The following is a 14111-nucleotide window of genomic DNA, read 5'->3' on the forward strand; positions in this document are numbered from 1 at the left end:
GCTCTGTGCAGGGAGGAGTGGATGAGCTGTGGCCATTACCTATTGGGAATAATGGATTCTGTTTTAGCTATATACAGGTGTTATCTTTCCTTGTAATCCTCCCTGTGGTGATAATGCGATGACTGACTATTATTAGGGTTATTGGCCAAATGTGACACATGCAGGATTATATATGTTTTTTTTAAAAGACAGATGACTTGGAAAATGAGATATAAACATAACCTAAATGTTTAAAAAGGATGTTTAACATAAAGACCTGATTTATGATATGAACAATAGATCACTTTCTATTCCTATTAAGTGCGCCTCAGAAAATACTGACATGAAGGGCAGGAATAATTATGCATCCAGTTATTTTGTGTTTAATCATTACGAAGACTGTAGATGACTTTATAGGGGATTGTTTTACCTTTTCCATCCGTCAGCAGGTTTGTCGATACAGAACTGCTGACAGACATAGGAAGAGTCCGGAGACAGGATGTGATAGATACCTTTGTCTTTGGTTTTATTGGTTGTAGTGCTGAAAAAATCAACTTGCAATTCTCCCGGCTACGCTCCAGCAAATGCACCAGGGGCCACAGTCTTCAGGCTCAGTGTATGATCAACAGTGGCGGATTATAATAGGGACGTTTGGGGCGGCGCCCCCATGCCAGAAATCTCTGTGGGGCCCAACACTGTCCATATGCACACAATGCATTCAGCGGCGCCATCCCAAGCTGCAGGGCCGCACAGAGCTGCAGGGCCGCCCGCCCGCTCTCCGCTGTGTCCTCGCTGGAAGATGAGAAGGTCAGAGGAGCATTGTGGCAAGAATGTAGTAGATGATATCTGCAGTCCCATGTAACACCCCAGATAACATAAGTTAGAGTTTTTTTCCAGGATTTACAGGATAGGTCCTCAATATAACTTTGACGGGGTCCGACTCCCAGCACCCCTGCCGATCAGCAGTTTGAGGCGCCTCCTCACTTCTTACCAAGTACAGTCCATTTAATAGCGGCTGTGCTTGGTATTGCAGCTCAGCCCTATTGAGCTGTGCCTAGGCCTGTGACTGATGAATGTGATATCACATGGCCTAGGAAGAGGCTCTTCATACAGAAGAAAATAACTGTTGGATGGCACACAAAAGGGAGGATGTCAGGGGAAAATGGAGGAAGGGGGTCCAAATTTAGGTAGACAGCCTTGGGCCTATGATGCACTTAATCCGCCCCTGAGGGTCAGCTCCATAGCCCCTCATCTCTGCTGTGACAGCTGTCGTACCCAATCAGGAGATCGCTACTACTATCACTCACAGCAGAGCGGAGGGGCTGATCATCCACTGAGCCTGAAGTACTGAAGACTATGACCCCCGGTGCACTTGCCGGAGCAGCACCAGCAGGATTTGATTAGATTTTTTGTATTTTATTTTTTTATTACTATGTCCACTAAAACTAAGGTCAATGGTATCTACCACCTCCTGTGCCTGACCCCTGTCTGTCAGTAGTTTTGTATAAACGGACTGCTGACAGATTCCTGAGCTTCTATTGCTTTTGATCAAAAATCTGATTCCTTTTACTGTCATTTCAAAATGATTTCACAATGAAACGGAAAAGCCCATGGTAAATAAAAATGTCCCTTTAACCTAAAGCATTTTAGGGGAGATTTACTAGCCATTACTAGTGTAAACTTGTGGTTTGCAAGTTCGGTGTACAGGTTTGGGTTATCTAAGAATTCCGTAATGGATGACGTTACCACGGACCATAATGGAATTCTGTGACGGCATGCACCACGGATGCCTATAAGAGGCATTCCGTATTGTATTTCGTCATAATAGAAGTCTATGCTGGCCATTACGGAATTCTTAGATAACCCGAACCCGAATCGCAAGTTCGCTCAACACTAGTCATTACCTCTTGGGTTACAGTCCATACCATGAACAAAAAATGTTCACGAGGTAGCTGACACATCCCGTCCACCAAATGGTAGTTTGTAGAACTGAAGAGTTTTAAAGAAGAACTGTCAGCTCTGCTAACATTTCCGTATTAGTAAAAAAAAAAATTAGAGCTCTGCATTCCTATTTCTCTGTTATTCCTCCTGAAAATGCATGAATAGATTGCCAACTGTGTAATACTATTCATCTAGCCAAGTGGGAGAAGATGGAGCTACTTACCCTGTACAACCAAGGCTGACTACATCATCCTTTTGGCAAGGAGAATTCCCAGTTTCTAATTTTTGCACACGTTACCAGGAAGAATAACAGAGGAATCGCACAACGCAGAGTCGTAGAGTTTTGTCTACATTGTAGCCTTGAAAGTTGTATATTTTCAGGCATCTGTGTGTGCTAGACATGAGTTCTACACAACAGATGTCCTAAAGGTGCAAATATATTGTCCGTGGAGTGTTCATTGATCCTTCAGGTTTCCAATAACTATGTCATTACCTAGCCACCTTGTTTTCTCCAGGTTACCGAAGGTTCAAGCCCCTCTGTGCCACCTGCCGCGTCATCCAGTAAAATTCCTGTACAGCAACCCACGGCGGCACAGACCAGCAGCCTGGTGAAGCTAGTGGGGAGCAGTAAATCTGGTGCATTGCCAGTCCCAGTACTCCCATCGAGAGGCACACTTAGCCCAGTCCCCAGCACTGCTGTTCCAACAGGTATTCTGATCTCGTATGCACGTACAGCATCTTAGTATACATACCTTAGAGCTATATATATCTAATATATACCGCTAAAGCAATCCGCAACATCGAATTTACAATCGCGAAAAACCGGGAAGGTTTTAGACCGGGTCTCAGCTCTCTAGGACATACCATTCCTTAGATATTTCCAAAAAAAGAAAATATGGCATGTCACATGACCTACATTAACCAATAGAAGCCTGCAGGTCTTTCTCTTCATATAACAACTGCCATACACACGGTCACATGTCCCTTATCAGCCAATAGAAGCTCGCAGGCCATTAGTCTCCACATACACACAGTTTTACACCAGGTTTCTATGACAACCCAGCCATTTTTATTCACTGCTGTGGAGGTCACAGTTCAGGGGCAGATAGGGTGGCCATTCAGGCGACCCTCAAAAGATGGACTTAAAGAACCCGCCCCCAGGCCCCGCTAAGCCACGCCCACTTCCACTCTGCAGCCGACGGGGATTGATAAAATGAAGGTAAAAATCAACTTCTGTCAGCTGCAGGGGTGGGAGGGACAGTGACTTTCTCCCTGCAGCACACACACAGTGCTGCTGTCTGGGAGTTAGCTTTTCAAAAGGACATCCCTGTGCCGTCCAGGCCCTGCGCTGGGCGGAGGACAGGGAGTCTGAAAGCTGGACTGTCCAGCCTAAAACCGGACCTTGGCTACCCTAGGGGCAGGCTGCTGTGAAGGTCACAGTTAAGGGGATGGTCCACTATAGAGGTCAGTGTTAAGGGGCAGATTGCTGTAGAGGCAACTGTTAATGGGGCGGGCTGTTGTGGAAATCACTGTTTAGGAGATGGGGTACTGTGGAAGTCACTAATAAAGGGGTGGTATGCTGTGGAGGTCACTGTTAGGGGGGTGGGATGCTGTGGAGGTCACTGTTAAAGGGGCGGGCACTGTGGAGGTCTCTGTTAAGGGGGCAGGGAACGGTGGAGGTCACAGTTAAGGGGACGGTCTGCTATGGAGGTCAGTGTTAAGGGGGTGGGGTGTTGTGGAAGTCACATTTTAACGCTGGGTTCACACCTGAGCGTTCTGAAAGGAGCGCTCTGTATGCGCGATTGTACCGGCGTTTGCAAACGCGCATACAGAGACAAGCGAACGCCCATTGTCGCGCGTTCCCGAAAGTCTATGTACGGGAACGTGCGACAAGACGCCCCAAAGAAGCTCATATACTTCTTGGGGCGTCGGGCATTTTACAGCGCGATCGTACACGCTGTAAAACGCCCAGGTGAGAACCATTCCCTTAGGGAAGCATTGGTTTCTCCTTGTTGAGCGTTTTACAGCGCGTAGGAACGCGCTGTAAAACGCTCAGGTGTGAACCCAGCCTAAGGGAGCGGAGCATTGTTAAAGGGGCAGGTTATTGTGAAAATCAATGTTAATGAGACGGGATACTGTGGAGGTCACTAATAAAGGGGCGGCTTCTGTGGTAGACACTGTTAAAAGGGAAGGCGCTGTGGATGTTACTGTTAAGGGGGCAGGCTGCTGTGGAGGTGACTGTTAAGGGAGGAGGGGACTGTGGAGGCTACTATTAAAGGAGCAGTGGGGTACTGTGAGGTCACTGTTAAGGGAGCGGGGTACAGTGGAGGTCACTGTTAAGGGAGCAGGGTATTGTGGCAGTCACTGTTAAAGGGGCAGTCGCTGTGGAGGTCTCTGTTAAGGGGGCCGGGAATGGTGTAGGTCGGTTAAGGGAACTGTAACCTATGGTCAGTGTTAAGGGGAGGGTGCTGTAGAGGTCACTGTTAGGGGGGCAGGCCACTGAGGAGTTCACTGTCAAGGGGGCAGGGTACTGTAGATGTGACTGTTATAGGGGATACTGTTGATATATTTTAACGACACACACACAAACATGAAATGAAATAGATTAAATATAGCCGAGCGAAACCGGGTCCTTCAGCTAGTATATATCTAATGTAGATATATAGAAATAGATATATAGATAGATATAATCAAAGGACTCTATTCAGACAGGTGACATACATTATGGCATAATATTGATGTGACAATACATTTGTGAATTTTATATGGTTGTTTAACAACATTTTCTTGTTTTTTTAGTTAAATCAGATCCAGACTCCAGTAACACATTGTATCCCATTGGTTCTCCAGCAGTGAAATTAGAGGAGAACATGGAATCGGAACCCAGCTCCGTAAAGTAATTATGTTGCTTCACCTTCTCTCGTTTAACCGTTTCCCTCCTTGCCAATTAGAATGCCAGTGACATTTTGGTGATTGCTGTTCATATGATGTGAAAATGATGCAAGATTTGTGAGTATCTGTGTTGTCTTCAGTCCCCTGCCAAAAGTTAAATGGAGAAGATGTATGGTGTATAAAGAGCAATGGCTCAATTCTCATGTATTTAGAAAGGATTTATAGGGAAAAAATGTTGGCAAACCGTGAAATATTTCTACTGCCGTAGTGTCTGGCCTCTCTGGCTTTGCTGCTTTACATGCTGATGCATAACTATGACAGCCTGTCAAGGCCTCTTGCTGTGACATGCTTTCCGTAGTAATGCCAGTGCATCTGCCACAGTCCCATGACCTGTTGTTTCTATGGATTTATGTTGGCATAGTCTAACCGTCAACAATCTCTCACCAAGAGGTTCTCTACCCAAAATTAGCCTCTGAGAGCCTTTTTATAGGGCAGAGGGGGAAGCACTTTTACACCCTTGCGCAATTTGCTCTGCATTGATTTCTATGGGAGTTCTGAAAATAGCTCAGCGAGAACACTTGGCTGTTTTCAGAAGTCCCATGGAAGTGAATAGAGAGCACATTGCCCATGCGTGGCTACCTCTCCATTCACTGCTATGGGACTGCCAGAAATAGCTGAGCCAACTCTCGTGCTTAAGCAGTGCCCTCTCCTTCACATTGGGGGGCCCATTCTAGAGATAGAGGTGGGACCCGCACCTATTTGACATTGATGGGATATCCTAATGATATGCCATCAATATCGGAGATGAGACAACCCCTTTTAAAGAAGACCTGTCACCAATACATGCAATGCAATCTGAAAGCACCATGTTATAGAGCAAAAGACTTAGTAAAACTTGTAATTTTTACATTTACATCTGCAACCCTGTGAAGTGCTATCGGTACAGGGAGGAGGAGTTATCAGTGACTGACAGCTATCTCTGTAAACACACTTATACACACAATGCCATTAATCACTGGTAACCCCTCCCTCCTGTACCAATAATTGTTCACAGAAGGGAGAAAAAGCTGAGATATTTCCGCTTTATAAGACGCACACCAGGTTTAAGAGGAGGAAAATAAGAAAAAAATATTTTTCATCAGACCCCCATAAATATCAGGCCCCCATATCAGGACATCACATCAGCCCTCCATGTCAAAACCCCATCAGACCTCAGATCAGCCTTCAATGTTAGACCCCCATCAGACCTCAGATAAGCCCACATTATCAGACCTCAGATCAGCCTTCAATGTTAGACCCCATTGGACCTCAGATCAGATTAAAATAAAAACCTCCTCTTACCTATCCTGCGCCACGGCTCTTCTTCACCTCCGGCAGAAGTTGCGCTCCCTCTGTCTTCTCGGCCTGTCACCTGACTGCATACAGCCTCAGGTCATAGTGCGCGCACATTTTTTTGGGGGTGAAAGTGCGTCTTATAAAGCGAAAAATACGGTAAATGTATAAATTACAGGTTTTACTGAATCTTTTCACACAAAATATATCTGAATCTGCTTGGCTTGTCCTGCTCTATAACATGGTGCTGTCAGATTTCATTGTATTTTTTTGTGACTGATCCTCTTTAACCAGTTCCTGTGGCTGGGCTCTATAAAAACACTGTGTAATCCCCATAGACTCCAATGCTAATGCATTGGAGTCTATGAGAAAAACAATCTAATGATTGCTTGCTATAGTTCCCTAGGGGAACTATAAAAAATTGTAACAAATAAAAAAATTAGTTTTTAAAAATTAAAAAATTCAAATCACCCCCTTTTCCCCAAATTACCGTAAAATAAAAGTACATAAACAATTTAAAAATAAACATCATAGGTATTGCCGGCTGCGAAAACTCCCGTACTATTAAAGAGGATCTTTTATGGGTCCAGACATTCTAAACTATGTATCAGGATACGTAGAGCAGGGATCTAACTGCACTTACTATTTTTCCTGGGCGCTGCTCCGTTCGCCTGCTGTGGCACCCGTTGTATTCTCCCGCCTTGTATGCTAATTTTAGCATCAGAACAATGAAGAGGAGACTGAGTCTTTCTCCGTGGGCGTCTCCTTCTCCCTGACTGTAGAGCGTCACAGCCAGGGAGAAGGTGAGTTTTTTTTTCTTCTCCCTGGCTGTGACGCTCTCCGCTGCTATTGGACCGCGCTACAGTCAGGGAGAAGGAGACGCCCACGGAGAAAGACTCAGTCTCCTCCTCATTGTTCCAATGCTAAAATTAGCAGACCAGGCGGGAGAATACAATAGGGGTCACAGCGGGCGAATGGAGCGGCACCCAGAAAAAATTGTAAATGCAGTTAGATCCCTGCACTATGCTCTACATATCCTGATACTTAGTTTATAATGAACGCAGGGAGAAAAGAAATACGGCGGCACTGCCTCCACTTAGGTAGCTTTAAGGTATCCAAATCAGCGTGCTTGCGGTATGAGAATATCCGATCGGTGGTGCTCTGCAGAAGTAGCCAACGAGTAGGAATGCACAAAAGAGAGAGAAGAAAGCAACGAAGTTGCGGCACTCACCAGGATACAAAGAATCTTCTTTATTGAAACTTCCTTGGAAGTAGATACATCAGGGGTCCAGGGGCGGACACAGTGTTGCAGCGGCGACGGCCGTTTCGCGCGTAAGAATGCGCTTCCTCAGGCCGCTCAAAAGGCCTGAGGAAGCGCATTCTTACGCGCGAAACGGCCGTCGCCGCTGCAACACTGTGTCCGCCCCTGGACCCCTGATGTATCTACTTCCAAGGAAGTTTCAATAAAGAAGATTCTTTGTATCCTGGTGAGTGCCGCAACTTCGTTGCTTTCTTCTCTCTCTTTTGTACTTAATTTATAATGTTTGGGCCCATGAAAGGTCCTCTTTAAAATATAAAAATATTTATCCCATACGTCAAACGGCGAAACAGAAAAAAAGAATCAAAATGGCCAATTCACAATTTTTGGGTGGTTTCAGTTCCCACAAAAAATTTAATAAAAAGGGGATAAAAAAAATGAGTCCTCACACAGCTCCGTAGACATAAAAAGAAAAAAAGTTATGGGAATAAGAATATGGTGATGCAAAGAAAAAAATTAGTTTTTATTTTTTTCCCAGTATTTAAACACAAGAAAAACTATACATGTGGGGTATTGTTGTAATCATACTGACCCAGAGGAAAAAAAAGGGAAATTTCCTGTTCATTAAAGGATTAAGCTTCTAGGCTCTGTTCAACTCATGTTCATGGCCAGGTTTAATATATACACCAGGGCTGGTCTGTGAATCAGATGTGTGACTGATGCCACTGTATGGCCTCCGTCACCCAAGGGTACCATTGTAAAAGAATGTATAACTGCCAGAGATTGTCTCCCCCTTTTGACTCTATATATCGGGAGCTGTCCCAGGGTACATACTACTGGTACATCACAAATGTTAAATTAACATATAGGTCTTTTTACTGGATGGTGCAAGATCGTGTCCGTTTTGTATTCATAAGGATTGACACTTCTTCATATGATCAGTTTTAACATTAAAACCACTGGCAAAATAGCAGGTCTTGTTGGGTGTTGTTAATATACAGTGTTTAGTATCTACCAAAAGTGGTCCAAGGAAGGACAACCAATGAACTGCAGACAGGGTAGCGGACCCCGAAGGCTTATTGATGCCTATTAGGAGTGAAGGCTCGTCCGTCCTGTCTCACAGAAGAGCAGCTGTAGCACAAATTGCTACAGAAGTGGACAAGAATGGTGCCGTTTTAGGAAGTTAGCGGCCATGTTTTTTGATCCTGTACAACAATACTTTCTTATAAAAAATTACAGGACGGAGCATCTTCAGAACTTCAAGCAGCTGCTGACTGCGACTGTAAAGAAGGTTCCACTTATAGGGGAAAGAGGTAGGAAATGCTCTTTTTTTTCCGTTATGTGTTCTTGCTGTACCATCTCAAGTTGACGTTTCCTCACTATTAAGGGTCCATTCACACGTCCGCAAAATGGGTCCGCATCCGTTCTGCAATTGTGCGGACCCAGGTGCGGACCCATTTATTTTCAATGTGGCCGGAATGTGCTGTCTGTATCCATATTTGCGAATCCGCTCTTACGTTCCGCAAAAAAATAGAATATGTCCTGCGGACAAGAAAAGGCATTTTCTATGAGTGCCGGCGATGTGCGGTCCGCAAAATGTGGCACGCACATTGCCGGTGTTTTAAACACATACAGACGTGTGAATGGACCCTAACGCCTGAACTCATTACAATTGTGGCCAGTGGTTGTGTAAGCCAAATTCTCACTTTTATAATGGCTCTAGTGCCTAATTTAAGAACCAGGTCCTATGTGTGCGATTCCTATTAGAGACAGATCAGTCTAGAATTTCCAGTCATTTCAGTGCCTGCCATGATAACATTTATTGTCGCTTGCGCAGTATATTCATCTGACAGGACATAGAAAGGATTCAATGAATTTAGCACAGATAAGGTTTATCAAAACTATTGAAAAATTGAAGATTTGCCCATAACAACCAATCAGGTTGCCGCTGACTTCCCAATGTGCCCTGAAAAGAGACCTGTAATAATTGGTTTGTATGGGAAACTCCTCCACTTTATCTTTTGATAAATCTTCCCAATGTGCCTGATTCAGATAGCTGTATTATAGGGGTTATCCCTATAAGACGGGGTGTCCTCTATCCAAAGGATAAGGGGATAATTGTCTGATCGGCGGGGTCCAAGATGATCATGAGAAGGGGGACCCTTGCTCCCCTGTTTGAATGGAGTGACGGTCACGCGTGAGCACTACCACTCCATTCAGCTTTATGGGACTGCCGGATATAGCTGAGTGCTTGTACTCCCATGCGTGTCTGCCGCTCCGTTAAAAGGGGGAGCACGAGCCCAGCGGTCGGACCCCTGCCAACCACTTGTCCTCTTTCCTGTGGAAAGGGAATACGTTTTCTTAATGAGACAACTCCTTTAAAAGTCACAACATATGGGTGATTTTTAAATGCGTAGTAAGGTCCTTGTGACAACATACTACATGGACTTGGCAACTCTGGAGATCATCTCCAATTGTCTCCTGGTTCATGTTCAATGAGACACTGACCAGTAGTGCATCGCTAGTTTGTATGGGTGTATGAATTGCACCCTTTGTGGGTCAATGTGCAGTCTGCTGGGCACATACATAGGACATGCACAAAAAATATGGCTGTCTGAATCAGGCCTTAGTGCTTCTTTAGTTCCAGTATAAAAGCTTTGCCCACACAGAACAATGTACATTCCTCCGTAGGCTTAGAAACGGGTTCTGCTTTACAATTTTAAAATACTGTTCACACAGCAGCCTCCGATTTGTATTCGGGCTACTTATTTCTTTTTATTATCCTCTGTACCCGAGGCCAAGTGTCCTCATGTATATCCACAATGGCAGCAAATTGTGTTAAACATATAAAATCCGGAATAATCGATGAAGAGGCGTCTGTATCATTCCTAAGTAGACTGGTTTCTTTCCACAGATGAAGATGGCAGCAATCCATTCTGTGCAAGCTCTCTGGAGCAATATTACAGTTGGCACATTGGAAAAAGGAGAGCATCGGAGGTATTTGTCTCTCTATTTTCTATCACTTTAACTCCTTGTGAAGGTGGACACTTGCACATAGCCATATGTCTGCTCGGAACAACTTGTATGGAGATGTAATATGTCATAGAGGTGTAAGGGGCCCCAGTTCTTAGAGGCTTTATGTTGGATTACATATCTATTGCCTCTAGAGCAGATCACCTCCATTATATTGGGCCATATGGAGGGGCCAGGCTGTGGCACGTGGACTACTGTCTCTGTGTATATAGCATGTTCTGTAGGAACCATAGGGCATCTGACTACAGTTTTTTTCTGTCCATTTTTTGTACTAAAACTACAGAATGATAGGAAATGCTTCATTGTATGTGAATACGTAGAAAGCAAATAGCAGTCTGTTCCCCGTCCAATTTTTTTTCTGCCCTATTTTGTATGTTTTTATTTTGCTAAGATTTAAAAAATTCAGATTTGTATTGCTATTTGTTCTGTCTTTGCTTATTATACATTTTTCTCCAAATTGTCCACTGCCGATTTAAAGGCTATAACCACCTTTTGGGAGGATTTTTTTAATTTTTAGATTGTGCTAATTTTTTGTATAAAACCGTTTGTCCTCCACAGTCTTCAGGTTTCACTACATCTGCAGACTTTTCCTATTCCTTCTGATTCTTACTTAAATCCGTCAGAGAGCCAATCTGTCGCCCTTAGTCTAGTGTCCTCGCAGCTCAAACACTCAATGAGGCTAAATTATTTCCGCTTGCTCGTAATTTAGCTCCAGTGAGTGTTTGTGAGTAGTTCTCTGATGGATTTCAGTGAAAGCAGACATAACAGTTTGCAGAATCTATGAATACCAGAAGGCTGTAGAAGGCAAACAGCTGAAAAGTTTATTAAAGACCAATTTAGCCTCAAATAAACACGGTGCAATGATAAAATTGTTCGCAGAAGGTGTCCATTGCCTTTTAAGGGGTTGCACTAATTTTTTATTTTTTAAATCTTCCTACACCCAACAGTGGGACCTGTTGAGAAATCCATACTCGCATGGCCCCAACACCCACTGGACTTTCCTTTGTCATCTGTCAACTTCCTCATGGAGCAGGTCACGTGCGCCACTGCAACCAATGGCTGGCCTCAGTGCTGATATGTCCCCAAGCATTATGTGAAATGGTCTTGGGGATATGTTACCGCTGAGGCCAGTTATTTACCTGCAGCAGCTCACGGACACACAAACAGATTAAGTGCTTAGGGTCCATTCACACGACTGCAAAATGGGTCCGCATCCGTTCAGCAATTTTGCGGAACAGGTGTGGACCCATTCATTTTCAATGGGGCCGTAATGTGCTGTCCGCATTTGTGGATTCGCACTTCCGTTCCACAAAAAAATAGAACATGTCCTATTCTTGTCCGTAATTGCGAGTGCCGGCGATGTGCGGTCCACAAAATGCGGAATGCACATTGCCGGTGTACGTGTTTTGTGGATCTGCAAAACACATATGGACGTGTGAATGGACCCTAAGGGAGAGCTGAGTGCAAGGAGCCTGTACAGTGGCATCAACAGTGCTATACTGCGGAGGCACTTCTTGTGCCGTCATATGATATCTGTATAAAGCACCTTATTACAGAAATATTCCCCCCAAAAAGCAATGCTGAATAAGTCATCCAGTGAAATGTAGGAAAAAGACGTTGAGTGAATTTAGATTCTACTTTGTATAATGTATATATTTATTACCTCATTTTATTTAGTGGCAACGAGCTGTTTCCATGAAGAAGATGCTACAAGAAATCATAGAGACGCAAGCAAAATTTAGTAATTTTACTCCTTTAAAAACCAAGGAAATTGTACATTGGTGTCGGATGCATGGTTACACGCCCCCGGATCCTGAGAATGCCAGTGATGAGCGTGAATCTTTTGAAGATGTGCTGACTCGTATAGATAATGAGGCAGGCAAGTGAGGCTTTTGTTTCGGGGTGCTGGGGTGCATGACTGTAATTGTGATACTAGAGAGTCCTAGGCATACGGTATGTGAAGGCACTTTAACCTGTTTATTTACAGTTAGTCTTTTGTGACCAATTAGTTGCCTTATTGTAACATACGTCTATTTCACTATTGATACAACGTAACTTTTAATGCTGCCTATATAAAATATCTCTTATCCAAACCCAAATTAAAACTATCGGTTCTGTCACTTCATTTTGTCAGTCCTGTTTGGGCAAACAACAATGTTGTATATTTAATGTTACAATTACAGCAGTGGGCTTGATAGACTGGTAACTGGGCGCTTGTTCCAGTCCTTCCCTCTGTCTAACTCTGTCCCTCCCTAATATCTCTGGGCATTATTATCTTTGATTCTAATGAAGTGTCATCCCTGAGCTAAAATCTCCCTCAAACACTGCCCCCCCGACATGTTTCGCCAGTTACTCTGGCGTCTTCCGGGGAACGGGCAGTGAGTGTTTGGGGGGGAGGGAGGGGGACGGATACTTTATAGCCTCCTATAATGACATCATTAATTGAAAATCCTATGCTATAGACCATAAGCACCCAATTTGTGCTCACTGCGCATATATATTAAGGATACACACATCTTTATATCTGGGCTCATCACGCTGTACCATTTTTTTTATCTAGTATTATATTATTTGATACCTGAGTAATTTGTTAAGCACACCACAATTATTGGATTTTATTAGCAGAATATAAATAATCATGATTTAAAAAATAATCAATATTCATGATTTTAGGAATAATTACTAGTGATGATTTTTGATGATCAAGAATCATGATTTCAAGGTAATCAACAGTAATGAATTGTGAGAATCTACATGAATAATCGTGATTAGGAATTATAATCAACATGGATTAATTATTCCTGATCACTTCACTACATGGATTATATAGTTATTACTATGCTTTTTTCTATTAAGAGTTTATAATCAGTTCACTAAGGTTAGTAGACATACTTGTAATTTTTACAGTTTATTATACACTTATTACTTATATTTATAATTTTCCAATAAATCATGTTGGCCCGTTCAGATTCTATTTTTTGTAATATTTTTTTTTTCATACTATTCCTTAGGACAGGGTAAGAACTAGATTACTAGAATAGGAATATGCCAATGTCTCTTTAGTATTTGTCTCACTTTTTCAGTTGGATTCTCTCAATAGATTTTGCTCTTTTGTATGCTCTTTGTAGAGCTTTTTTCGGATAACCATGTGCCAAGAATCTTTTATACAAGAGTTCACTCTCTCGCTCAAAGGCTTCATCTGTAGAGCAATTTCTTCTTGCTCGCAAGTATTGGCCCACAGGAATTCCCTTTCTGAGGGCTAATGGGTGGTAACTTTGCCAGTGTAAAAGACTATTGGTAGATGTAGCCTTCCAGAAATCCAGAAAATTTAAGCTAGCATGGTGTATCTCAGCAGTACAACTGAGACCTACTGTATTATCGTTAAGGGCAAATTGATCAAATTCATCTTGAGTGCCCACCCACAAAATCAAAATGTCATCTATATATCGACCCCAAAACGTGACACGCTTAGTAAAATTTGTTATCTTCTGTGAAAAAGATTCTTTCTTCCCACCACCCTAAAAAAAGATTAGCAAATTGTGGTGCACAATTCGTGCCCATTGCGGTACCAGTGGTCTGTAAATAATATTTTCCATCAAAAGTTAATAATTATAACAGAAATTGTAACAGTGTGAACAAAATTGAGTTGCTGAAAGTGTATATCCTTTGTGCTAAG

At 43.1% G+C, this 14111-nt stretch overlaps 1 protein-coding gene across 3 annotated transcripts in view; it reads left to right on the forward strand.

Annotated features, from left to right (window-relative positions):
• Positions 1–14111, forward strand: part of YEATS2 (YEATS domain containing 2) — a 94051-nt gene that overhangs the window by 71233 nt on the left and 8707 nt on the right. For all 3 annotated transcript variants that reach the window (XM_044290798.1, XM_044290797.1, XM_044290800.1), the window contains 5 exons: positions 2436–2628; positions 4720–4816; positions 8642–8715; positions 10317–10399; positions 12113–12314. In XM_044290798.1, the coding sequence (XP_044146733.1) occupies positions 2436–2628; positions 4720–4816; positions 8642–8715; positions 10317–10399; positions 12113–12314 (649 nt within the window). The remainder of the gene's footprint in view (positions 1–2435; positions 2629–4719; positions 4817–8641; positions 8716–10316; positions 10400–12112; positions 12315–14111) is intronic.

The sequence above is a fragment of the Bufo gargarizans genome, chromosome 4, assembly GCF_014858855.1.
Source record: "Bufo gargarizans isolate SCDJY-AF-19 chromosome 4, ASM1485885v1, whole genome shotgun sequence".
In the NCBI taxonomy this organism is placed as follows: domain Eukaryota; kingdom Metazoa; phylum Chordata; class Amphibia; order Anura; family Bufonidae; genus Bufo; species Bufo gargarizans.